This window comes from Ips typographus, linkage group LG4 (assembly GCF_016097725.1).
Source record: "Ips typographus isolate SLU linkage group LG4, UJ_Ityp_2.0, whole genome shotgun sequence".
In the NCBI taxonomy this organism is placed as follows: domain Eukaryota; kingdom Metazoa; phylum Arthropoda; class Insecta; order Coleoptera; family Curculionidae; genus Ips; species Ips typographus.
In genome coordinates, this window is record NC_138425.1 from 8,862,633 (window position 1) to 8,890,508 (window position 27,876).

A 27,876-nucleotide genomic window follows, 5' to 3' on the forward strand; every position below is an offset into this window, starting at 1 on the left:
TTGACTATTTTCCTGTCATGACTTTCTGATCTGAATCACTACAATTTTCCCCCTGTATAGTAGCGGCACTGACGGACTGTGAAACTCCCAGGAATGAGTCTAGCAGTTCTTTACGAACATTTTTGATCTCTTTCAAATTTTTCGTAACTTTCACCGTTTCTGAGTTATTTATTAAAAATTGATTTGATGCAACAAATTTTCAAATCAGTTGAAAATGTGGTTTGAAATGTGAGCACCTTGTAACTCGGTTATTTTTGGGAGTTTAGGGAGGTTGAACCACTCAAATTAACCCTTATGAGCTTCTTTTTCCAGCGGTGTTGAGCAAAAAATTATATCTGATAAATTGCGTACAGGGCGACCAAATACAGTCAATCACAATAATTTTCATGTACACCCGGTATATTGGAAGCAAAAACTGTTTTGGTCTCTTGCAAATTTTAAGTAACTCTCAGCGTAAGTTATTTAACAAAAATTAGTTTGATGCAACAAATTTTCAAATCAGCTGAAATTGTGGTTTGAAATTTGAACACCCTATAACTCAGTTATTTTTGAGACTTCAAGGTGGTTAAACCACTTAAAAGGACCGTTTTAAGCTCCTCTTTCCAATGGTGTAGAGTAAAAAATTCTATCTTAAAAATTGCGTACAGGGTGAAAAAAATAGTGAACGATATTTTCATAAACAAAAGAGTTTTCAAAATGGGTGAAATTCGAAAAACGCCCTCTAGCGCCGCAAACTGGCAAGATATCGAAACACGATTTTTGCCATTAATCTTTTTTCAAAAATTCAGCTCTAGACATGTATACTATTTTTTTCCTATCTAGTTGGAAAATGGGGTTTTCCTATCAAAACACACTAAATCCGGCCATCCTCTACATGTCCCATATTATGTGTTACATAATCTATAATCAACCCTCATAACCGATAGGACTGTACAGGGTAATCATAGACAGTAAAAGTAGAAGAATAAAGACAAATTTGTTACAGTCACTGTCTTGGAACACCCTGTGAGTTATACAACATGGAACTTGTGCTGAAAAGTACTCAAATTATAAAACTGTGTGTATGAACTATTGGACGTGCATTTTTGTAAACAAAGCGATATTTCGTAGATATTGACCTAAACAACAATTATTTATTAAAACCACACCAAAAAAAGGTAAATTGGAGAATATTTGACAATTTAACTTTTTCCATGCGCTTCTCTTCTTCCTGTGCGGTGCAGTTATAACGTATTAAAGTCAAAGTTTTTCCCGTCAGTCAAAAACAAAAAAGCCGGGCCCAATGACAGAGTGAACTTTTAAAAATCACACAGAAAGTGACTTTGCAATGCAACTTTAGGGGTATTGTAAACAAAGGATTGTTTTATGGAACTGACTGATTGGCGGAAAAACATTTTTAGATGCGACTGCACTATTTAGTATATTTTTTTAGCTCACTGATCGTTTTTTGACATCTTGATTGGTCCAAAAAGCAGCTTTCAGCTTGCTGCTTTTTTTTTGACCAATCACAAACAGCAACTTAAAGTTCTAACTTCTTCTGATTGTAAAAATGTAATAAACTAACCGTATAATAAAGTAAGATAAAAACTTACATCAAGAGCTGAAAGCATTTCAGTGAATCCCTGTTGAGGCAAATATTGGATGGAACTCTCAGTTTGAGACAAGGACAATTGCAGTTTTTCCACATCTTCGACGAGATCCTGTATTAGAAAAAGAAATTGTTTAAATGCTGACGTGGTGAAAACAAAGTCGATATAGTGATAAACAGCCACATAACTTGTTAATAGATTAAATTTAGAGATCTGTTGAAAACAATTTACAAAGTCTAAAAATATCGGTGGTGACATTTGAAATGTGGAGTTTTCTTATTAGCAAATTCATCAAGCATGCAGTCATGCAAATTATAATAAAATGTGATTTTTGAATAGTTATTTTTATTCAAGTTGTAAATTTAAACTTTGAAGTCAGCCGTTGTAAAGAACGTAATAAAAATTTAGCAAGCACACTACAAGAACACGTTTTAGAGCCAATTGTATAGCTAGTGTTTAACTTAAATCTGCAGTTTAAAAATTCTTACAGTAAAACTTCAGGTTTTAACTATAACTTACACAACTGGACGTTAAGCAGACAGCAAAAAACACACTAAACACATAACATCCATCAAACTCACTGGTATCGATCAAACAAACCACCACAATGCAAACATTAATAAACGGCTGACTCAATTAATAAAAAACTTTTTCTATTATATTTTACACCATATAAAGTATTAAAAACAAGGCTATACAGATTAGTAAATAGACTATATTAGTGGGGAGCATGCAAAACGACTGAAAACTCAAACAAACAACACAAGTGTATTTCACCTTCTTTTGTTGTTGTTGATTGGCATTCTCGACAACGGGACTCGACGACTGCTGCTTTTGGGGCTCTAAGGTTTCGCTAGGAATTGAATGGAATGATTCGTGTTCTACTACGGTAGAGTCGTTTAAGTCAAGGGTCAAATGGTCATCGTCAACACGCGGACATTCATTAAGTCTTTGTCTAAAACACGACACGTCACTTTCAGGAGGCGAACGAATCAAGGGCTGAGCCGCAGGTTCACCTGCAGCTCCAAAGTTTGTAGGAACTGTCTTTGAAGATGTTGGACCGTCCTCACTATCATCCTTATCAGGGTCATCATCAGGGAGTTCTGCGATTTTTTCCGTTGTTGCAACTACCGGTTTGCGACTTTTCTCAATCAGCCACATTTCTTCGGCTTCATCGTACTGAGGCTTTGACAGCCACACACCTTCTTCGGAAAGTCTTTCCAAAGCTGATGGGGTTGTGGTTGGTTGAGAGATGGATTCGTACCAAGCCACTTCAGCCTCGTCGTAAACGCTCTTGGTTAGCCAGATGTTCTCGAGAGCTAAATTTCTCACTAAGACTGCTTCAGGAGTGATATCTTCTGGTTTAGCCTTTTTAGAAAATACATCCGATATTTTTTTTACAACAGTTTGAATTAGACCTGGTTTTTTACTCGATTCATCAGAACTATCCGAGGATTTTTGTTTCTTTAACTTTTTGTCCTTCTTTTTACTTTTGTTGTCTACTGGTTTTTCCGCATCAAGCTGTTGCTTCTCAGTAGCAATAAAATCTTTAGCAGCAACCACTTCTTCTTGTTTGGAAACCTCTACAACTGGTTGTTCAAAGGCTTCTTCACCAATGGATATATTTACTGGTACCTGGTCATTGGGCTCTTCTATAGCTTCTTCAGCTAGTGAAACGTTTGCCACCTCTGATTCTATGATGTGAGACTGCCTTTCAGATTCCAAGAACACATCAATTGCTGATGTGCTGTGTGGATCTGTTTCTACTTCAGTTAAGTTACTAGTAACAGTAGAAACTACATCTTCAGGCCTCGCTTCCAAATCTTGTACCTGAATAACTTCTTCACTTATTTTCTCTGTTGTTATAAGTTCGTCACTTGAGTGTTGTAAGAGATCTTCATGTTGTAGCTTAATATTTTCTTGGTCTTCGACTGCAGAAACAACTTCTTCTGCTGGTGGTTCGTTTAGTTTTACTTCGATAGTTTCTTCCACTTTAACGGGCAAAACCTCAGTTTCAGGCACATTCTTTATGTTAGAAGTTATGAGACCTTCATCTAGTTTATTTACATCAAACTTAGTTTCTTCAGATTGGATTGTTACAATTTCTGTACTAGAAGGTTCAACAATTTGTGCCTCTTCATTGACAGATAAAGATGACTGAACCTGGAGTTCTTCCAAATCAACTGTAGCCTCATCTTCAATAGATGCAGCTGTATCAACCAGCTCTTCTGTTGGTACTATTAATTTAGACACTTCTAGCTGCGGTTCTTTTTCTAAAATTGTTAAAGTTTCAGTACTAGGAGGTTGAACGATTTGTGCCTCTTCATTGACAGTAAGTGGAATGTCAGATGAAGATGATTGAGCCTGGTTTTCTGCTACATTATCATCTTCAACGGGTGCAGTTGTAGCTGCGGCCGGTTCTTCTTTTGGTACTACAGATTCAAACTGCAGTTTTTCTTCTATTGTGGTTAAAATTTCAGCACTAGAAGATGGAACGATTTGTGCTACTTCTGTTATATCACTATCTGACTGAATTACACTAATTTCAGTTTTTGTTGGTTCTGCGGGTGGTTTCTCCACTTCTCTTGAAACTACTTTTTCATTTTTTACTAAAGTGGTGGGTTCAACGACAAAATCTTCTGCCTGAACCTTAAACTCTTCCTGATTGCCTTTTCCTTTCTTACTCTTTTTCTTTGATTTGGTCGGCTGGCTGTCGTCCTTTTTGCCCGACACTGCATTTTTCACTGTTGAAATAATGCTGCTCACTAATCCTGTTTTTTTGTCTTTCTTTGACTCTTTACTAATGACCTGCTCACCCTCCTTTAAACCGGTAGTGGTGTCCAATTTCTCTTCAATTTTCACAACTTCACTGTCTTGAGATTTTACCACCGAAGCCCATGATTTAATTTGGGATGTGTCTTTCACAACTAAATCAAGTTCCTTTTCAGATTTTTCAATTGTTTGATCACTTTCAGCAGGTCTTTTTGGCGTAGAACGACGTTTTCCCTTTTTAAACCTACTTTTTGAATCATTTTCAAGATCATCAACAGTTTCAACTTCAACACTGGGTGATTGAACAGCAGACTTCAGATCATCAACAACGTTGGATGTCAAAGAACGTTCAGCTTCAATGAGAACTGAAGAAGCTTCTATTAAGTTTTGCCGTTTAGGAGAGGTGTGTATTGCCGCTATTTCTGCATAAGTCGTCCTCTGGGGACTGGTTTCAGATATATCAGACACAATCTGCTTTTCTGGTTGTGTAGTTGAAGTTGGCAGGTCTGGTTTTTGGTCAATTTTATCTTCTTTTGATCGGCGTTTCTTTTGACGTTTTGTTTTAGGACTTTCAGGTTCAACAACCTTCTCAACTACTTCTTCTTGAGCTTTAGGTGGTGGCTCTCTGCTCGGATCTCTACTTTTAGGAAGCTTTGCAATGTTTGCGTATGATATTTTGCCGTCCGTTGCTACTTCTACTTCTAAAGCAGACGGAACAACTGGTGTTTCAACTGGTTCCACTTGTGAAACTTCCTGCTTCGGGGATGAAGTTTCAATCTTTACTTCTGTGCTAATTTTTGGTGAAGCTGGTTTACGAAGCTCCTGTTTGTGTTCTTTTACTTTAGTGAACGGTGAATTTTCTCTACTAGATGCTGCGATTTTAGCCCAAGTGATTACGCCAGGAATGGTTTTTTCTTCCACCTCAGGTTTATCTACGACTGGTTCAGTTACAGGGATTATCACTTCTGCTTCCTGTTCACTTGGAATTACTGATTGTTCTTCAGTAGGGTTCACTGCATTATCATCTTCCTCTAGGGGATCAGTTTCAGGTCTTGGAGTTTGCGGTCTAGGTGACTTGTTTCTTTTTCTTGATTTTCGAGGACTTTTAGGTGGTTTCACTGTTACAGTTTCCTCTTCAGTTACAGACTTAACTGGAACTTCCTCTGGGGGTTTTGTTTCGATCTTAGCAGACTTAGATCGGGACCTTTTGCCTTTCTTCGGAACCTCTATAAAACTGTCTTGGGCTTGAGTTACAACTTCGCTGGTGGCTGCATCAGGAGCGTACTCCACCACAATATCAATTGGTTTAGACTGAGTAATTGTGGGTGTGATATGACGCTGATGTGATAGAGACCTTTCTCTCACTTTATCTTCAGGAATTTCAGAAGCTACGACTTCTGCGTAGGTTTTATTACCCAGCTTAAGTTGCTGCCAAACGTTAACTGGTTCTTCCGCACTTATTGGCGGAGATTCAGTTTCTTCAAGTGGCAAAGTTTCAGTGTCTTCTGAAACTTCAACAACATCTTCAGATTTTGTCGGTTCTTCTTCTATGAGAACTGGTTTAGGCTCCGGAATGTCTTCTATCGGTTTCTCATCAACCCAAGTTGTGGTAGTAATACTTGTGACGTCTGTGGAATTGCTGGTTTGAATTTCAGAAACCACGTCTTTAGGCAAAAGGTTCAACCGCTCTTTTTCCTCTCTGTGGAAGCTGTTCTTGCGTTCCACTACCTTTGGAGGCTGGTTCAGGTACTCGTTGGGATCGCTAACCATTTCGTTAACCCAAACGGTGTTGATGTGATCTGGTGGAATGACGTAACTGGTTTCGGGTTCTTCCACAAGATTGTAAACCGTCTTGCTATAGTCCCATGATGGTTCGCTAATTTTAACGGGAGAATAGACGTAAATTGGTTCAACCACGGATGGTTCTGTGGTGATAGGGACAAATTCAGCGGCGTTGGGATTCAAACGTGATCTCGGTACAAACTCATTCGCATCGGTAGATAAACTTGATTTGGGGACAAATTCTTGCGCAATTTCTACGATTTTTTCAAACTCCGATTTTTCTAGTTCAACGTTACGCGATTCTTGGGAAATGAATGATTCCGTGGCGTTAATTAGTTCAGGAGTTGTAGGGGATACTTTGGGAACAAATTCAGGTGATTCAGGTGATAAGGATGAGGGCTCTGACTTGTTGTTATCATTTGCGTCTGGCGCTTCTACTGGACTTTTGTCCGCAGATATTTCCTGCTCTTCATCAACGTGTTTTATTATCGTTTCCACCTTAACCACTGAATCTACGGATATTTGCACTTGTTCACTGTCACGGTTTTCTAATTCCGCAGGCGATTCAACTTCCGGAGTAGATTTGGGTTCCTCAATCAGGGATTTCTCATTTGGTTCCGTTAAGACTACTTGTTCTTCAACTACTTTCTCTATTAAGGTTTGTGGTTCTTCCTTCTGTAGTTCTTCACTAGACTCTTGGTGAACTTCTTGAGTAACTTCATTCAAACCAACCTTAATTATATCTTCGGACTCAACAGTAGATTCCGGCTCTGGAGGTAGTATTCCAGTGTCGATTATTGTTGAAACAGTTGCAATTTCCAGAGAAACTTCAGGTTTTACCTCTGTTTCTTGTACGGAAACTTCCAAAACTTGATTGTTTTCAAGCAAAACTTCTTGATTAGTGCTTTCTTCTACTGATTTTTCATATAAAACAGGTTCAACTTTAGGTTCTTCAATCGTTTGATCGTAAGTCACTTCCAAAATATGATTTTTAGATTCTTCTTCCACCAGAATTGTTTGAGTGGTATCTTCTGGCTCAACTAATTCTGGAGACTCTTCCTTTTGTTCGTGAGTGGTTTCCAAAACAATATTTTCTTTTGTTGCTTCTTCATCGACTACCAAATCTTCTTGAATAGTTACTTCGGACCAAACCGCAGAATCAAGTAGAGATTGAGTTAAACTGTCGAGTTCCGTTGTTTGTTCATGTGGAACCGTTTCAACTTCGATGCTACTTTCAACACCCAAACCTTCATCAGGAGCGACTTTCTCAGTTTCCAAGTCATCAATTTGTGGTTGTTCATTTTTGACAATTTCAGTGGTTAACTTCACTTCTATTTCTCTAGAAATCTTTTCTTCAACCCAAGCAATTTCTTCTTCAAGCAAATATGATAGATTGTAACTAACAAATGTGTATTCTTTAACTTCCTTTCGTAGGCATTCAATTAATACAGTTAATCGACTGGCTTCGTCTGACTCAGATGAAGGTTTCTCATCCTCTTTTGCAGTTTCTACAACTTCTGTTGGAAGGCTGTCAACTTTTGGTGTGGTTGGTGCAACTACTTCGACAAACTCACTATGATCTTTAAGACCAGTTGTAATCTGTTCAATTGCACTATTGGCCTCCAAAGATTTACGTTCTTGCCACTGGGCTTCAGCTTTCTCTAAAGCCAAAATGTCGTAGTTAATGACGTTTTCTTCAACCTGCAATTGAGTGGTAATTTCTTCTTGACGTGGTGGCTGCTGTTCTTCTTGTGTTGGAATGTCTACACTAACTAGATTTTCGTACCAAGTCCGTTCGGCTGACAACATACCCAAAATATCATATTTAAAAACAGTTTCGTCCACCACTGGCTTGAATTCAGTAGGCTCTTCATGGACCAACTGAATTTCCTGAACACTCTCTTTAACTTTGACAGGCAATTCAACTTCTTTAATATCTCGAGTAGTTTCAATCAACTTTGTTTGATCCTCAAGAACCAGCTGAGTTCCTTCTTTACTCTCTGAAACACTTCCAAGCTCTTCTTGTTCTTCACTGTTTTTACCTACGTAACCTTCTTCCCAATCCCATACAGGAGGTTTCTCTTTCTGCTCCACTTTAACGTTGTCTTCTTTCAGGAGAATGTGCGGATGTAAAATAGGTGAAACGGACCTTTCTGACAAGTCCTCCTGGGACAAATTAATTTCAGGCACTTTTCCAGCAACTGGTTTGGAGTCCTCTGACACCAAAGCTTCACAAATCTTATCTAGAGGGGATTTCTTTATGGTTGTATAACCATCTTCCCAAGCCCAATGGTGTCGTTCCGGTTTCATTTCAATGTCAATTGATGTAATCGGTTTCTCTTCCACTTTGGTAGTCTGAAGAGATTCTGCAACGTTTTCCTTGATGTCAGTTGCATTTTCTTTTAATGCCGGTTCAGGTTCCTCATCAGAAAATACTGGCGGTTCGTCAAGAATATCCAGGAAAGCGGTTGACGTTTGATCTAGTGGAAGACCTTTATATTCTACTTTTGGTGCAGCTGGTAATTCCACGTCAACTTTTGAGTCGGTTAAAAGCTCTGCACTAAGAGTAACAACCTCTTTTGTGACTTTTTCAACAGCTGGAATTTCTTGAACTTTATCTTGGGAAGAAGGTTCTGTTTCTTCATCTGAAAAGACTGGAGGTTGATCTAAAACATCTAAAAATGCGCTGGTGGACTCATCAATTGGAAGACCTTTATATTCGACTTTCTTCTCTACCTGTTTGTTTTCTGTGAGAACTTCAGATTGCTCTGGAATTGTTTCTTTAAGTTCTTCTGTTTTAGTTTCAGTAGGTGTTGATTCCAGTTTTGGAATTGTTTCTTCAGGTTCTTCATCTGAGAAAACTGGGGGTTCATCCAGTACATCCAAAAACGCACTAGTGGATTCATCAATTGGAAGACCTTTGTATTCAACTTTTTTACTCTCCACTGTTGTATTTAGAGTTTCAGTCAATGTCACATTAGTTATATCACTTGGAAGTGGTTCAGGTTTGATTTCAGAAGGTTCAAGGTTTTGAACTGTTTCTTGAGGTTCTTCTTCTGAGAAAACTGGTGGTTCATCCAGCACATCCAAAAATGCACTAGAAGACTCATCAATGGGAAGTCCTTTGTATTCAACTTTACGCTCCTCAGTTGTAGTTTTAACCTCAGATATTGTTTCAGTACTAGATTCTTTTGGAACTTCTTCAGGTTTGCTTTCAGAAGGAGTTGTTTCAAGGTTTTGAACTGCCTCATCAAGTTCTTCATCTGAGAAAACTGGTGGTTCATCCAGTACATCCAAAAATGCACTGGTAGAATCATCAATTGGAAGCCCTTTGTATTCAACTTTACGCTCAACAGTTGTAGTTTGAACTTCAGAGATTATTTCAGTATTTGTTTGTTTTGGAAGTTCTTCAGGTTTGATTTCAGAAAGTGTTATTTCAGGCTCCTGAACAGTTTCATCATCTGAGAAAACTGGTGGTTCATCCAGCACATCCAAAAATGCACTGGTGGACTCATCAATTGGAAGTCCTTTATACTCAACTTTACGCTCAACAGTTGCAGTTTGCACCTCAGAAATTGTTTCAGTACTAGTGTCTATTGGAACTTCTTCAGGTTTGGTTTCAGGTGTTGTTTCAAGTTTTTGAACTGTCTCTTCAAGTTCTTCATCTGAGAAAACCGGTGGCTCATCCAGCACATCCAAAAATGCACTAGAAGATTCATCAATTGGAAGTCCTTTATACTCAACTTTACGCTCAACAGTTACAGTTTGCACCTCAGAAATTGTTTCCGTACTAGTGTCTATTGGAACTTGTTCAGGTGTTGTTTCAAGTTTTTGAACTGTCTCTTCAGGTTCTTCTTCTGAGAAAACCGGTGGTTCATCCAGCACATCCAAAAATGCACTAGAAGATTCATCAATTGGAAGCCCTTTATATTCAACTTTATGCTCAACAGTTGTAGTTTGCACCTCAGGGATTGCTTCAGTCCTAGTTTCTTTTGGAACTTCTTCAGGTTTGGTTTCAGAAGGTTCAAGCTTCTGAACAGATTCTTCAGGTTCCTCATCTGAGAAAACTAATGGTTCATCCATTACATCCAAAAATGCACTGGTAGAATCATCAATTGGAAGCCCTTTATACTCAACTTTACGCTCAACAATTGCAGTTTGCACCTCAGAAATTGTTTCAGTACTAGTGTCTATTGGAACTTCTTCAGGTTTGGTTTCAGGTGTTGTTTCAAGTTCTTGAACTGTCTCTTCAGGTTCTTCATCTGAGAAAACCGGTGGTTCATCCAGCACATCCAAAAATGCACTAGAAGATTCATCAATTGGAAGCCCTTTATATTCAACTTTATGTTCAACAGTTGTAGTTTGCACCTCAGGGATTGTTTCAGTACTAGTTTCTTTTTGAACTTCTTCAAATTTGGTTTCAGAAGATTCAAGCTTCTGAACAGACTCTTCAGGTTCCTCATCTGAGAAAACTAATGGTTCGTCCAGAACATCCAAAAATGCACTGGTAGAATCATCAATTGGAAGCCCTTTATACTCAACTTTACGCTCAACAATTGTACTTTGCACCTCAGAAATTGTTTCATTTGGAACTTGTTCAGGTTTGGTTTCAGGTGTTGTTTCAAGTTTTTGAACTGTCTCTTCAGGTTCTTCATCTGAGAAAACTGGTGGTTCATCCAGTACATCCAAAAATGCATTAGTAGAATCATCAATTGGAAGTCCTTTATATTCAACTTTACGTTCTTCGATTGTAATTTGAGTCTTAGTGAAGGCACTTTCTTCAGGTCGGATTTCAGAAGGTTCTTCGTGACCTGCAATGGATATTTCTCTCTCACCCACTGTGTCTACACCTGACTCTGGTTCAATTGGTTTTTGTACAGTTTCTAGTTCAGGAAGAACGTCTTCTGAGTCTTCGTCTGAGAAAACTGGAGGTTGGTCTAACACATCCAAAAATGCACTAGAAGATTCATCAATGGGAAGACCTTTATATTCTATTTTAGCCTTTTCCACTTTCTCTACCACCTGGGTTTCTGGAGGGGTAATTACTGATTCTATGACTTCGGAGGAAGTTTCTAAAACAGTTTTCTGCACCATTTCCTGTACTTTATTTACTTCTGTAGGTTCAGAAATTGATACTTGTTGTTCTTCAACAATTTCTGTGGAAGCTATTGGTTTACGTTTTTTCTTGTCTTTTTTGGGCTTTGACGTCTGAGTCTCATGTACTTGCTCTTCATGATCTGGAATGATTCTAATTTCTTCAGTAACCACAAAGGCCGGCTTCTTTTCTTTCTCTTCTTGATGCTTCTTCTTGTGTTTCTTCTTTTTCGACTTTTTCTTTTCCGGTGCCGACTCATCATGGCTGGACTCCTGTTTGTCCACTTCCTCTACTTTTAGTGTTGAAACTACTTCGGCTGGAGGCTCAACGTAATCGTTCTGTTGTGGTTTCTGTTTCTTTGAGTGGTGCCCATCAAAGATTGGTACTTCAACTATAATCGGTTTTGGTGGTTGTGGTTTTGATTGCACAGTTGGTGCAATGGGTTTAGGTTCTTTAGCCTTAGAACCAACCACATTAGCCCACAATTTAGTTTCGTGTGTGACTTCTTCTTGGGTTACACTGGTCACTGTATCAGTTTCCTTCAAATCTACTTTAGTCTCTACGACAGGAGTAATTTCTTCAGTTATTACGTCAATTTTTTCAGTTGAAATGGTTGTGACTGATTGGCTGTCAATATCTAGAGTTGTGTCATCAATATCCGGTTCTTTAGATCCTACAATGCTAGCCCATCTTTGTAAGGTTTTGTCATTTGACGTAATAGAAGGTTCGGGGATATTCTCGGCAGTTGGTTGAGAAACTGCAACTTCTTGACTGTCAAAAATTTCCTCTTCCGCAAAAACATCTGTCTTGGTCATTGTCTCTGTAGGAACTTCCCAAGTTTCGACTGGTGTTGGATAACCAGGTTCTTCACCTACAGAAACTACTTTTTCAGATGGTACAGTAACATTTGGAGCATAGTCTTCTGGTTCTTCTGGATGACTAGATGCAACCACACTTGCATATCTGCGCAATGGGCGTGAAGTCCTTGTATTAGTTTCAACTACAACTTCGCTACTAGTAACTACATTGGAAGGTACATTTTCTACTTCAACGGGTGTAGAGTCAACTACATCTTCTTGCGGCTTCTTTTTCTTAGGGTGCTTTTTCTTTTTAGATTTTTCCAACGGTTCTGTAGGTTGGGCTTCCTCTATGATAGCTTGAACGTCCGGTTTTTCTAAATTGGGCTGTTGGATTTCTTTTTTGGGTTCCACTTTGGAACCTGCAATACTAGCCCAAGATCGTTCATTGGATAAAAAGTCTTGAGTGACATTTGTTGACTTTCTTTCAACCTCTTCAATTTGTACAGTATTAACTGTACTAGTGTCTTCAATTTTTTCTGTTAGAGGCTCCTCGAGCTCTTGTGGGTGTCCTTTTCCTCGTTTTTTCTTGTGTTTCTTCTTTGAGGAGGTTTCTGTGGTTGGTTTTTCGGATTCCAAAAAGTCACTGACTACTTCTTTAGGCTCTGAGACAACTTCAACTTTTTCTATTATGGGTTCTTGTGAAGATGAGTTGACAATGCTAGCCCAACTCTTTATTGTAGTAGTTGTGGTTGTTTGTACTGTTTCTTGGTGGCTAGAAACTTCTGGTTGCACTAATATTTCTGATGAGGTTTCCTCCTCTTTTAAACCCTTCTTTTTCTTGTGCTTCTTTTTCTTTGACTTGGGCACTTCTTGGGGTGGTTGGTAGGCATCTGAAGCAGGGTCTTCTATCACGATAATCAAGTCATTTTTAGGTTCTTCAGTTGGAGGAACAGATTCTTCTTCAGTTTCTACAACTGGAACAGCTGAGGCTTTTTCAGAGACCTTTGGCTCATCCAAATCATCCCAACTATCTACAACAGTATCTTCTTGAAGGAGAATTGTTTGATTAACTTCATCAGAGACCACAACATTTTCAGACTGTGTAACTACATGATTTAAAATTTCTTCACTCGTCTCCGAGATTGATACTACTTCAAAATCTTCTTGAGTTTTTTCAGATGTTTCGCATACTTCATCGTCTGTTAGAACCTTTTTTTCCACAGGAGTGAGATTATCATCAGTCTGTTTTAAGTCTTCAATGCTAGGCCAGCGTTCCAAACTTGGTTCTTTAGCTGGTAAAGGCTGGTCAACTAAAGCTTTAACTTCTTGAGGTATTTCCTTTTGTGGAGACTCATCCTTCTTTTTGAGAATGTCTTCATCTAAAATGGCGGTCAAAGTTTCGGTGATGTTGGTTTCTAGAACGATTTTTGTATCTGCTGGCTCACCTTGCTTTTCCACAACATTATCCAAGATCTCTGGACTTAGTTCTTTTTGAACTACCACTTCATCTTCAACGGGTAACTCCTTCTTATTCTTCTTCTTCTTTTTCTTCTTGCTAGTTTTGTCTTCAACTTCAGACTGTTTAACTGAAATCTCCTGAGGTGTTTCTACAACTTGAGGTTTTTCAATAACTTCCTCACTTGCTTTCTTATTTTTCTTCTGTTTTTTACTCTTTGAGGGCTTTTCGGTTTTCTCAGCTGGACTCGACACTACGTCTTCTTCTAAAATGGTTGCTTCATTAGTAACTTGCTCGATAATTTCTGACACAGAATCGACGGTATCAGTAACTTCAACTTTTTCCCATTGGGAATCGTCCAGTTCATCTAAATCAGTTGTAACGTCTTTTTGAACAAGTTCCTCCAGTATTTCTTCAGTTGGACTTGGAACAAACACAAACTCACTTGCTAATTCAGTGCCTTCTTCTTTGACTGGGTCTTCTGAAGGTGGGATAATATGTGGATGCTCCTCGAACGAAACCGATTTCTTCTTTTTTATTTTAAGCGGAAAGTCCGGTTCAGAGGAACGTCTCTCTTCGTTAATAAGATCGTGGGTCACGGTTGAGGTATTTGTGATTTTACTTTCAGAGGTGTACTCATTTTGCTGGTACTTTGATAAAGTTTCAGCGTGTAACAAGTGCAAGATATCCGTAATGTTTTCGTCCTTTTTACTTACAGATTGAGTGGTAATTTGGAAGGAAGGTAACTCGGGCTGTAAATACTCGATTTCTGGTAGTGGAGTTAAGGGAGAGTGGACAGTTTCTTTGGTAAATTCTTGAGGATGGGCAATGTTCAGTGACAATGCAGGTTTTTCAGGCGTTACTTCAACCGATTTAGTTTGATTGGATTCACTACCTTTTACTTCTTCAGATTTCTTTTCCGTTTTTGCTAAAATATCCATGATTTCTTCAACGTTATGAATTTCATGTTCAATGACAGAGTCACTTCTTGACAATGTCAATGTTTCAGTTTCCTTTAATACAGGAGAAGTGATAGTTTCAGGCAGAATTGGTGTCGGTTGTGAATCCAGTAAAAACTCCAAAGGAAGACCGCGACGTTTAGTGTCTGGCTTAGTTTCTTCGTTCAATTCCAATTTTTGAAGGTCTTTCTTTTTAATTTTAACCTGCTTTTGTTGAGGACGTTGCTTCACCGAACCAAATATGGCTTGTTCAATGTCAATTTCTTCGCATTCTTTCACATCGGTGGTGGTTATGTTGTCGGCTGTGCTGATTCTCCAGCAAGATTCGTCAATAATCTTCTGAGGTTTGTCTTTGATAGTTTCAAGCTTGGCAAACGTTTCTTGCTGATATTTCGACAAAGTCTCGGCCTTCAGTAGGCTTAAAACGTCCTGCACCGTTTCTTCAGACTTGCCAGTCTTCTGAGTTGTGATTGTTTGTGTAACTTCAGGTTGCAAATAGTCAATGTCAGGCAATGGTGATGGAAGTTCCTGTTTTGTTTTTTCAGTCAGCTCTTTCAAACTAATTTCTGTTTTATTTTCAGTCAATATAGCTTCGTGGTGTCCATTCGTAGTTATTATAGTTTCTGCAACAACATGAGGCTGAGGCACTTCATGTTCTTCAGCCTTGGTAGGTTCCAAAATTATTCCTTCTTCTTTTGTAACAGTCGTAGCATCTTTTGCCAGTTCTTTTTGAATTGTAGTTTTCAAGGTTTTCTCTGAATTGGCATTAGCAGTGATTAATTGTGCAATTTCTTGCTTCTCCACAATAGTACCTTCAAGTTGTTCAATTAGAGTTACTCCTTGAACGTCATTTTTCAATACTGTATCAACGGCAATTTCTGCCTGCGGTATTTGGTTGACAGTTTCTTCAGTAGAATACTTTTCCGTTTCTTCAATTCCGAGTTTGATGTGTTCTACTTCTTCGAGACCAGTTTCACTAAAATCCATTTTTAGTGACACGACAGGCTTCATTTTAATTTCCTCGTGAGTGATAAACACTATTTTATTAGTTGGTTTTAGTTTAATTGGCGATTCTGGACGCTCTAACTGTACTAAGTTGAATTTCTCTTCTTTATCTTCAGTTTTATTGTTTTGACTGCTTGACGTTACAGTAGTGTGACCATTGGTTTGTACAGTGCTGGAAGTAGTAGCTTCACTAATTACAACCGACTTAGTTGTCGTCACTGTCTTGGAACAAGTCTCATTACTTTTCAAAGCTTCTTCTCTAGCCTTCGATTTCTTCTTTTTGTTCTTAGACCTCACAGGCAGCTCTGGCTGCTCCTCTATTTTATTACTTTCTGATATAGCTTCCAGCTGGATGTCTTTCTGTTTTTCTACGTGCTCAGGATATACAACTTCAACTGCACTGCTTACTGGAAGAGATTCACATGGTTGTTGAAGAACTATATCTTCTTCGATTTTCATTTCGTTGTCAAGCTGACCGAGAGTCGTTTGGGATCGCCCCAATGCGGCTATTTCTTCAAGAAGCAGTTTGTTAGTTTCTTCAATAAGAATTTTGGCGTGTTCAACTGCTTCACTGACTTTAGAAGAACTGTCTGGATATTCTAAAGAGAGTGGTCTGGAAATATGTAAAGCGTCGTCGTTGATTTCTTCCTTAGTTAGTTCAATTTGAGACACCAACTGTTCACTTTCTTCTGATGTGGAAAATACTTCTTCAGTAGTCAAATTAGTTGTAACTGTTTCAAGTGTGCCAACTTCACTGGAGATTGGCTCTAAAATGGTTTGTTCTTGAGGTTCATCTGACACAATCTCTGTTTTTACTTGTTCTTTCGTACGAGACTCTTCAGCAGAAGCTGAATCTACTAGTATACTTTCAGGAATTTTCAAAGTTTCTTCAATAGTAGTTTCTTCTCTTTTCTCTTCAGAAATCGAGTTAGTAGTAACTGTTTGAATCTGATCAACCACTTTTGATGTATGTTCATAAGACTCTGTAGCTACGTCTACTGTTATTTCTTCACTTTGAAGATTTTCTTCTTCCCGTTCTACACTTGTAGTAACCACTTCAGTGACAGATTCCTTGGTTGAATTATCTTCTCTTGTTAGATCTTGAGAAGTTTGCATGGTATCTTCAATTATGCTAATAGGTTCTTCAGTTTTCTCTTCGGCAAACAAATCAGCCGTAACCGTTTGAAGTTTAGTTGTCTCACTTTCGATTGAATGTAGGGTCTGTTCAACTACTTCAGTATGTTCACTGGACACAGTAGCTACATCTTCTGTTACGTCTTCAACTTGAAGCCGTTGTTCAGGTTGCTGTTCAGTTGTAGAAACTATTTCCGTGACAGACTCTTCGATTCTTAAATCTTCTAATTTTTGCAAGGGTTCTTCAATGTTAATTTTGGACTCTTCAGTTTTCTCTTTAATAGAAATTGTTTCTACATCCACTGGCTGAGATTCTTGCAGTGGACTGGTGCTTGAATCAGAAGACTTTGATTTAGACTTCTTCTTTTTCTTTTTCTTATCATGAGTAACATTTTCGACTATTTCTGGTACTTTTACATCTGCTGGTTTTTCTACTATATTTTCCTTTACATCTTCAGGTGGACTATTCTGAAGAGTTTCTTCTTTAGGTTCCGCAAGAGTAGCAGATTCTTGTTCATTGATTGCGCCTTCAGGTAGGCTTTCTTCAGTTTCAGCTGCTGAAATGTTGTCTACTTTTTCTTCTGTAATTATCTGTTTCTCCTCATTTTTAACTGAAGTAATTTCAAGAGTTTCTGAGATAGTATCAGATCTTTCTTCAGTAGATATCTCTTCAGGTTTTGGGTCTTCCATAACAACAACACTAGCATGTTCAATTTCTTTCATAATCAAATCAGCTGAAGAAGATACTGCACTCTTTGGATCTGCACCTTTCTTACCCTTTTTCTTTTTCTTAACTACTTGCAAATCTTCGATCACAGTTTCTTTGGACTCCATAACACTATCAGAAAATGTACTAATTTCAGCAGGAGAAGATACAGATACCGAAGGTTGTTGTTTTGACTTCTTCTCTTTTTTGTTTTTCTTCTTAGGTTCCACAGTCTTTTCAGAAGACACGGAAATGGTTTCAGGTGTTTGGACACTAATTTCATCAACTGAACTTACAGAAGTGAGAGTTGGAATGGTTTCCGCATTTGATTCTTCACTCAATGCAGTTTGTACATCTGAAGATTCAATAGTTTCTTGGATTTTGCTTGCTTCTTCTATTAGAATAAATTTGTTTTGGAGTTCCTCTTCTACTACACTTTGCTCAACTATTGTCTGTTCACTCTTCTCTAGAAGTAGATTGTCTTGGACAATTGTTTGGCTGTCAACTTGAATGTCACTAGAAATGGTTTCAGTAGTTATTTCTTCTACAGTTGGTGTTGGCACAATGTCTATATTTTTCTCAATTTCTAAAGTTTTGTCTTTCTTAGCTTCTGAAGGTATATTTTCTATAACGTCAAACTGTTTTTGTTCCGTTTCAGTACCTGAAGGTGGTTGATATTCAACTGACTCAGTCAGAATATTCTGTAAAATTTCTTCATTTGAATCCTCAAGTTTTGTGTCAACTGGAGGTTCTTCAACAACCAAAGTTTCTTCCAGTTGTAGCAATTCAATTTCCTGTGAAGAGCGTTTATCATTTTCTTCACGAGTTTCTGTAACTGTTACTGAGCTACTCTCAGAGGTTTTAGGTTTCTTGCTCTTCTTTTTCTTATTCTTCTTCTTTTCCTGTAAATCTTCATTTGGCTCTAGTGGAGCAGTAGGTAGAGTGTTTGGTTCAGCTGCGACTGGTTCTTTACTGTCGTGCACTTCTTTCGCACTTACATAGATAAAGTTTTCCGTCATTTCAGAGGTTTTTGCCGGTACAGAGACAGCCGCCGAAATTTCTTTTTCGTTTTCAGAAGTTTGAGGTTTCTTACTCTTCTTTTTCTTCTTCTTTTTCTCTTCTTGAAGATTTTCGTTTGGTTCTGGAGGTTGATCGATTTTGTTTCTGGTTGCAGTTGCCTCTTCTCTGTCAGACTTATTCTGTCCTACCAAACTTTCAAGCTCAGTGGCTTTTAAAGGTTCTGTTGGTATTCTTCTATCTTGATCACTTTTAGAAGTTGCCGTAGGTTTCTTATTTTTCTTTTTCTTTGTCTTTTCTTTTTGAAGATCATCCTTTGATTCTGGTGGAGTAGCCGGCAATAAAGAAACATCGTTTATAACTTCTAATTGTAATGGCGTTTCTATTGTTGGAGGAGATTTGGGATCTTGTTTTGATTTTTCATTTTTCTCCTTTTTCTTCTTACTAATTTGACTTTCAGTATTTGCAACAGTTACTTCTGTCTCGATTACTTCTTTGTAACTTGTGGTCGTTTCACTTATTTGTTGCTGTTCCGAGTTTTCGTCACTCTGACTGGACTTGGACTTCTTCCTTTTCTTTTTCTTGGATGTTTTACTCTCTTCTAGTGGTTGTTTTGTGTTATCAATAGTAAGAGTGGCGGGTGTCTCAAGTGCCCGCTCTTTAGGTAAGACTGTATCATTTTTAGTAGGTTCCGAGATTGGAGTTTCTACAGATTGATTGTACTGTTTGTGTGTGTCTTTTTTATAGGGTTTTTTAGCTTCTTGATCATCTAAATAGCTAACAGCTCCCTCAACTGTACGATATTGTTTTGTCTTTTTAGGTTCTCGTCTTGGCTGAGTATTATCTTCGTCACTGTGTCTATTTGCCTTAAGTTTCTTATCATTTCTAATTGGTAGCTTATCGTTATATCGGGAAGTACTACTATCTATATCACTAAAGGCTTTTAAGTCTTGTGGACGAGGAATGTCAACAGTTTCATTACCACCTAACTGATTAGGCTCTCCATGGTAAGTAAACTGTTGAGAATGGTCGGATTCGACGCGTTTGGGTCGTTTTTCTCTATGACTAGACTTTCTTTCTCTATTCGATAAGACAGGCGGTTGCTCCCTGCCGGGAGGCGTTTTCCTGTTTTGGCGATAAGGTCGCTCCTTCGTATCAGACAGCGTTTCGTCCTGGGACGTGGAGGTAGCTCCAGGTCTAGGAGATAATTGCCTAGAAGCGGATCGCGTATTTGTCGTAGGGTATACCGTAATACTGGATGGCTGGAGAGGTTTCTCGCTTAAACCTTGAGATAAAATCTGGGCGTACGTATAATTGTGTTGATTGGACTCTTGCTGGAATTTAACTTCAGCTTCTTCAGACATTACTACGTTGGGAGGTGGAGGAGTAACCTCCACAATTTCTTCTTGTTTAGTTTCTTCTGGAAGTGGTTCAATAACCACTGAAGGTGTAATTTGAACGTCATTTACAGATGGTTGAGGTGTAGAACTGTAATGAGGTTCTTCAACTTGAGGGTGGGTGTATTGTATGTTTTGAATTCCAGAATGATAAGTGCCTAAGCCAGAACTCATAAGTTGTTGGCCTGAGGCTATAAAGTTTACCATGTCTGGCAGGGGCTGGATGTATTCCAGAATGTTTGGTTGTTGTGCCATCATAGTGGGATGATAGTAGTTCGGCATCGAACTGTAAGTAGCGTGTATGTCGTATGGTTGTTGTTGGTATTGGTTCCATACAGGTGGTGCTGGTATAATAAACTGGCTGGGTGAAGGTGAAGGGGTTTCATACTGAATAATTGCGGGTGGTGTAATAACAGGTTGTGGATATTCCTCTATCGGAAGTGTTGGCTCCGGCACTTTTTCAAGTGTTGGGACATCGATTTTAGCTGGTTCAGTGTGTTTTAATGGGACTAGCTCTTCTACAGTTGTGTTTTTGGCTTTTTGTTCTTCAGCCGCTTTCTTAGCCCATTGGTTTCTCAATACTTCGGCATAAGTTGTAGAACCTGGTGCCCACATAGGACTTTTAGATCTCATGCTTGTTTCCGTTACTGTTAGTTGATTAACAGTGGTTTTGCCAGAAGGCCGCCTTTTTGGCGAGCGACTTTTCCTAGGCACCGGTTTCGGTTCTTTGAAGGTTCGTTGTTTTTGAGGTGCTGAACGTACCTCTTCTTTTTTGAGTTGGGGAATAGGATCGCGTGGGGATTCGGATATTACCAGATCGCGCGGATTGGTTACTTGTTCTGGGGAAGCCGAACGTCGGGCGGCAATGTTGGCGTAACTAACTTCGAGTATGGGACTGTCAATGGAGGCGTGGGGGTCCACGCGACGAATGTAGGAGACCAGGAGGGTGATGCGTTGTTGGCATTCTTCGATCCGCGCCTATTTCGTAGTAAAATATCAGTATCCCGTGTAAAAGGCCGCGCTAGAGAGTGGCTGAAACGCGCGTGTCATGGTCAAGTTATTCGGATGGTCGTGATTGGGTTTGGTCTTGGTGTCTAGATCGGGGTTTAGGTGGTGGCGGTAGTTTTAGAGTGGACAGGAAATTCTACGTGCCTAGAGGTTCCAGATCGGGCACCCCTAGTTGCAGAATACGCTTAATGCGTTCGTTACGCAGGGATAGAGTGTTCTGCAACCCTCTGATTCGGTCTCTGCAACTCTGGACACGCAAATTGTAAGGAACGGGAAGGGAATGCAGCAAATGAATAGAAAAAAAGAGAAAAAACGACTTATAAAAAAAACATTCAAACAATATGGCAAACAAGAGTTAAAAGTCGATTGTGTTCGCTTCATCTGGCTCACCCAAAGAATTTAACTAAAATGATGCAAGCGTGATTGTAAAAACAGTGTAAACAGTGTATTGAATGAGTGCAACTTGAAACTGTGTCTGGGTGAATGAGATAGATAGTGAACACAAACCTGGTGAAAATGTGTGAACCCAAGCAAAATGGCAACTACAAGCGTAAGTGGTACAATAATAGCAAAAAAGGCGACAAATCAAATGAAAATAGAACCAAAGAGCCCGAAACCAAAAACAAACACAATCCCCGCTGCCGGATGGGGGAAAGGAAAGTGGAAACACCTTGATGATCGTGTCAGCCACCTCCGCAGCGCCCTATCGAGTTACTCATCAAAATGTTTCCAGTCAATTCTGATAATTTTTACAGTTTTGACGCAATTAATTTTATTTTTTATTACATGAAAATGAAGGCTGGTTCTAATTGAACGACACGGTTGTACACTAGTTTTAGCTTTACTATCGCTGCGGTGCACACTTGACTAAATAGTGGTGGTAAGGTGAGAAAAATGCGACACACTTTTCACTCAAAAACAGTAACTGAGCCCAATCATAAAAAATAAAACGTTATTTAATAAAAAAACAGAATTCTACTGTAATCCCGCATAATACAATACGCAGATTAGATATGCAAAATATCTCCAGAATTATGGATGAGGTAATAATCAGTACAATGTCGAAAAATTGCATTATACAAACTTGATCAGTATGATGACATAAGAGTGGAATTCAAAATCAAGTTTTAGTAATGTCTTCAATTATTCTGATAAGCTTTGTTTTAAATTTTTTAAGATTCTAGTTTAGTAGTGTGCTTCTCTATATTAATTACCTACTAAAAATTAATCGTACATCAAACCACCTCTATTTAGTCTAAAGAAAACAGTTAAGTTAATTTGCACACGCCCTACCTCTTGTTCGCGAGCTGCTGCATCCCTGTCGTGTGGTTTATAGTTGGGCGCCATAACAGCACGCAATTGCTGTTCGACCTGCAATAAACCAGCAATTTTACTAATTTTCTAGTTAAATAGCTAAACTAGCAACCAGATACCTCTTAATACCTGCTACCGTAATAAAAGCACAAAAATTACCTGTACGATTTGCTGTCTAAGCTTTTGGACTTCAGCTTGGTACTCTTCTACTTGGGCGATGGCTTTCTCGAGCTGTCCAACTTGGTTGCGGATGGATCCGTCCAAACTGTCCAGGTCCTTGAGTAGCTCGCTGACAGATTCGGTGATTTTAGTGTCCGCCTTGATCCCCGATCGGAAGTGAAGCTATGCACAAGTTTAACTCTTACACTTTGTTCAAAAACGTTAGACACGAGAATACCTGAAGCTTCTCAATAGACAACGAAATCTTAGTTTTTTGCACGTGAAGATCAGCCAGCATCTTTTCCCTCAAAGCGTTCTGGTCTCTCAAAGGTTTTTTCTTGTGTTGGGGCGACTCCAACGCAGTCCTCGTCTTCTCTGCCCAGGTTTTGGCCTCCTTCATTTTCTTCTCGCATTGTTCCCATTCTTCAGAAGTTTCTTGCAGCAGTGCGTTCTGATGAATATTACTGTATAGTTTTAGGAAGAGAAGGATAAAAATTGAAGACACACCCTCTCCAAAATTTGAGCCTCTACTTCAACTTTCACTTCTTCGGCGTGCTCCATTTTTTTGGGTAAATCACCCACTGTGGTTACGGTGCCAATGTATTCTAGCTCTTTAACCATGTCGCTTAAATTTTTGGTCACGCTTTTACAGCTTTTAACAGCGTTCTAATAAACATTTGAAATAATACAGTAATAAAGCAGCTAAAGTGTTATACTTACGTTATAATCGTGGAGTCGTTGTTTGACATCCTGCAAAGAGCCTACATTCAAAGGTTCCTGCAAGAAAACTCTTTTCTCCTCGGTCCACTGTATGACTTGTTGATACAAAGCCAAGAACCGTTGCCAAGCGTCCAGAATGTCCCCAACCTGGTCCCGTTTCTCGTCCAAAGAAGCCTTTAGCTGACTTAACTGATCAGTTAAAGTATCCACCGTGCTCTGCACTATGTCTTTTTCTTCTTGCTTGCGCGATTTCTCTATAATCGTCTTGCCGTTCCTTGTCACTTTGTCCAGTTTGTCCGTTATCGACCCGATTTCGGAATGAATGAGTTGCAACCGTTCGTGGAGTTGTTGCGGAGTTACAGACCGATCTTGGATCTTCAATTCGGATTCCTTGATCCAGGTTTGTAGCTCTTCCACATCGGTAAGATAGTCGGTACGAATGGTCCTGGCCTTCTTAAATTCCCTCTCCTTGTCCTCCATGACGGCGATTACGCTTTCGGTTAGCAACTCCAATTGGTTGAGCTCCTGAGCGACGTCGCTTGGTACAAGGTTCTGCGCTGCTTGGTACTTACTCTTGAGGTCAGCGGAAAGCTGCTTGGCGTCGTTGATGCGACTTTGAGCCCGCGAACTAAGCGTCCTCAAATCGTCTTCAGTCTTGGAGACGTCCTCGTCGAACACGTAGAAATTAATAATTTCGCTTTTCAAGTCTACAAGCTCGCTCTTCTTTTGGGTGATATCTCGAAGAGCGTTCTCGATTGCGGTTAAGTCGTCTGCAGTCTTCTCTCGTTTCTCCTTCAAACTGTCTAGAAGCCTGAAAAAGAGAAATTTTTGAGTGGACGAAGCGTAGTTTCAGCGTGACCGCACAAAATTTTAAAGTACAATAAAATAAGCCGGCGTTATATTTTTAGATTTTGACCTCACGTAGAGGATTTTTGAATGCGTACCAAAATATCGTGAGCAACGTTTTCCGAACGGTTTTACACTTTTTAATTTTAAATTTTCTGCACTAGAAATCGATTTATTCTGGTAATCATGAGACAGATAGCGCTTATACTGAGTCACAAGCTAATTTTAACGTAGGTCAAGGTTTGATCAATTCACACTAATTTTTATCATTCAGTTTTGACTGGAACTGGCGCTAAAACTGAACCAAAACAATGTCAAGAAACTACTAATTGACTTTCAAAAAAATTGGCATTCAAGTTTTTTGGCATTATAATCGTTAAGCACGTGCTACTAAGTGTTTTTTTAAATTAAATAAACTTGTGCGTTTCGACCAAAACCGCACCAAAAAAATTGTAAACATTCACCTTTATATTTTGGCTTCGAGAACACAAACCGCAAAATAAAAAGCGCACTAAAAACTTAGGGGGCCGCAAAATAAATAAGGGCACCCGCTACGAAAAAAATCACTAAAAATTAGCACGAAAACGAACTGTTCTCCGTTTCTTGTAAGGGTGACTCGTTAATTCGATCGTCGAGGTTAGGTCGGTACCAGGCAGTGAGAACTCCCCTTCAAATGCTTCTATCCAGCCATCCAGTATGTTCTAAGCGCAATTCGGATTTGAATTTGGGACGCCCCAGGGACGTCGCATTTTTGACGTCGGGACGCCGGCGCGTATTGCCACACTATCAAATTTTATAGAGGGGACCAGAAACAAATACATTCAAATTTACCTATGCACAATTTCTCTCAGTTTTACTAGTAACTATAAACAAGGAATAAATTTAGGACTTGTTGCATCGAAATATATTTAGAACATGCGGCAATGGGATATGGGTCGATTTTACAAAAAAATGGTTTCTTCAAAGTTAAACATAGCAAAATGCATCTATTAAAACACGATCGGGAACGGTGGCAGCCCGCCAAATACCCAGTTTCTAAATAAAAACGTGAAGGATTTTGGTTTTATTTACGGAACACGAAATTATCTAATCACGTGTGTCTTCCCTTTAAAGACCCGTCAAGGAAGGTTGATGTCGTCTTCAAGGCTTGTTATTACCATTTGTTGTCTGGACTTTAAAGTATGCAAACTTATTAAGTGTGGGAGAGCAAATTTATTCGCGATGCTTACTCAAGCATGAGCCGGGTCATTGCTTTCAAAATAGCTTTAAATAAATATGTGAAACGTGCGGTGATCACTATTTTAATCATTTACCAAAGTACAAGAAAAACAAAAATCTCTTACCTTTGGTAGGATTGAGTAAGTTGGTCCAGTTTCTTGGACAGTGCCGAAGAAGACTCCGGCGAGCACTCTTCCAAAAACAGAAGAACTATCTTGGAATTATCCAACACGTCTTTCTCTTGCGATTTGAGAGACTGTGCTTCCGTATACAGTTCCTGCAGACAAAACAAGTAGAACTCCTACAGTAATATAATACTTGATAATAGCCAGTTAGAGTGCAATAAGTTTGCGATAAGACCAAATTTATTAGACTATTACTAAACCAGAAGCATTTCGATAAAGTTTCATTGCTGACCATGTGAGATTAATGGGAAGTTGATTGAAGAAAAAAAACAGTTAGTTATATACAGATCAACAACTAGGTACTAACTAACTTAATTGATTTAGCATTAAACACCTTCTGTTTAAGTTGTTAAAGTGAAATTGGCAGACTCTTTCTATTTCTTACAATCAATTTCTCATCTTTTCCTTTTTTGTACATTTCTATTAATACAAACTTCTTCTTGAAAACCCTTATCATGACCACATCCTATGACGTCACGGTCTATAGCAACTGTATTGGAATGTGATGAAAAGTAAATGTTTTGAATGTGACAAATGAATAAACAAACGTCCATTCAAAACACTTACATTGTTAATTCATTTTGCTTTTTGCATTATCTCGACTTACAGTAAAATTTAAAAACAAAACTTTGTTTCGTATCTGAGTTACAGGGTGTTGAAATTGAATTTAAAGGTACAAAAATATACCTAAGTCTCACTGTCATTGTGATAGACTTTTATACAGGGTGGTCCAATTTTAAATGTCAATAATTCACCAATCCATAACCAATTAAAAAATAAGTTGACATTCATTATGTCATTTTCCTCAAATTGTCTTGGAAACGGAAAATTGACTTAAGAAGTTTAAAAAATATTATTGTAGTCAGTTTTCATAGTTTTTGGACAAACTAAAAGACTTTACTTTGAAAATTGAACTAGAAAAGATTAAAATTTCAGAAGCTTAAAAGTTGTGTTTGAAACCAGTTTTCATGCAAATCGAGAGACTTTAATACTAAAAATTGACTTGTAGACATAAAACCTACTTTTTCAAGAATTTGTTACTACAAATTCATACATTTAAACCTTAAAAATTGACTTAAACCCCAAAATGTGACTGAACTAATGAAAAGTGACATCAGAAGCTTAAAATTTGCATTTGAAGTAAGTAATTTCAATATTTTAGTCTTGAAAATAGTCTTAGATGCAGGACATTAACATTAGATTCATGAAAATTGTCTTGAAAACAAACCTTTCGTGCTTTTTACTTTGCTTTTCATTTTCTTCGAATTCTGGACTATTTTTAGTGCTTCAAAACTGCTTTCAGCTTGGAAAATCGAGTTTCAAGACTATCTTCACCAAGTTATTGACATAGCAAACTTAAAAAACAATTTTTACATTCTTCATAGACTTAAAATGGCATTCTAAGCTTTGTCACTATTAAATCGACTTCTAGACACCTCAGTGCTAAAAATTCGGGTATTTCTTAATAAATTAGACCGTTTTTAGTGTTTTAAGGCTGTTTCAGTGCCTCAAATCGAGTTTCAAGACTATCTTTGCAAAGTTTTTGACTTATCAGGCCTAAAAGTCAGTTTGTCCACTGACCATAATCTTGAAAATGTTATTTCAAGCTTCTTCACTATTAAATTGACTTCTACATTCATAGGTGCAATAAATTGTAGCATCTCTAAGAAATTCAGACTGTTATTAGTGCTTTTTAAGACTGAAAAATCGAGTTTAAGACTATTTCCAAAAGTCAAGTTTCTTCACTAATAAAAGTAAAAAATGTTGGTACCAAATGCTACAATAATACGTCTTGAGAACTAATTTTTAGAAATAAAATAGTCCGAAAATTTAATTTACTTCTAGACTTGTCCAGTCCAGAAAATTCAGTTGTACACCAATTAAGTCTTGAAAATATACTTTTGGACTCTCTTTAGTCCTAGTAAGGTCAGTTCTAGCATTAAAAGTCAACTTTTAACTTTTATATTATTTTTAGTAGTAAAAAATGAGTTTCATGCACAATACAATCTTTGTCTTGATTTCCGGACTTTTTTTAGTTCTTGAATGCCAGTTTCAGACACTCAACCAGGATGGCAGTCTGAGAAAGCGAATCATAAGACCATTCCTATTAGTAAAAAGCAAGTTTTTAGACTATTGAGTACAAATTTGGACTTTCACAAGTCTTGAATGTTCAGTTTTAAACTATAAAACGATTTTTTAAATGGAAATTTGGAGGACTGTATCCTCCTTAGGAAACGTTTTTCAGAAAAATGAAATAATGCAAGTCAACTTATTTTTTGATTAGCTATCAAATGGTGAATTATTGGCACTTAAAACTGGACCACCCTGTATATCGTCAGTGCTTAAAACAAGGGAACAAGAATAAGAACAAGTTCAGATAACTTTTTTTGTAAATCTAAGAAAAATTATTAAAACTTGCTAAAAGTTTAGCACAATTCTGAAATTATTTTAGATGCTGTAACAAATACGTTTCCAATATGTAGGTAGTCTCAAAATTGTAATTGACTTTCAGCTACTAATAAACAACAAATTTCAACACTTTGTAGCTTCCCTGAGCCAAAAATTAAGGATTTTGACGTTGATTATTAGTTAAGTTCTTTCTCCTAACCCTCTGCAAATTGGTAAAATATTTCAAGTTATACCTTTGAAAAATAACTTGTTTTTGTTGGCTACAAATTTCGTTAAGTAAGCATACACATAAAGTTTCCCTATAA

The 27,876-nt window shown here is 38.1% G+C and overlaps 1 protein-coding gene across 4 annotated transcripts in view; it reads right to left on the reverse strand.

The window, feature by feature from the left end:
* Positions 1-2,225: 2,225 nt before the first annotated feature.
* Positions 2,226-27,876, reverse strand: part of Msp300 (Muscle-specific protein 300 kDa) — a 60,491-nt gene continuing 34,840 nt past the window's right edge. For 3 of the 4 annotated variants that reach the window (XM_081977917.1, XM_081977916.1, XM_081977915.1), the window contains 7 exons: positions 25,103-25,254; positions 22,914-23,724; positions 22,701-22,859; positions 22,432-22,644; positions 22,194-22,376; positions 22,014-22,091; positions 20,697-20,967 (listed from right to left, as the gene is read on the reverse strand). In XM_081977917.1, coding sequence (XP_081834043.1) covers positions 20,857-20,967; positions 22,014-22,091; positions 22,194-22,376; positions 22,432-22,644; positions 22,701-22,859; positions 22,914-23,724; positions 25,103-25,254 — 1,707 coding nt within the window. In that variant the 3' untranslated portion in view covers positions 20,697-20,856. The other variant, XM_081977914.1, reaches the window with a different exon arrangement.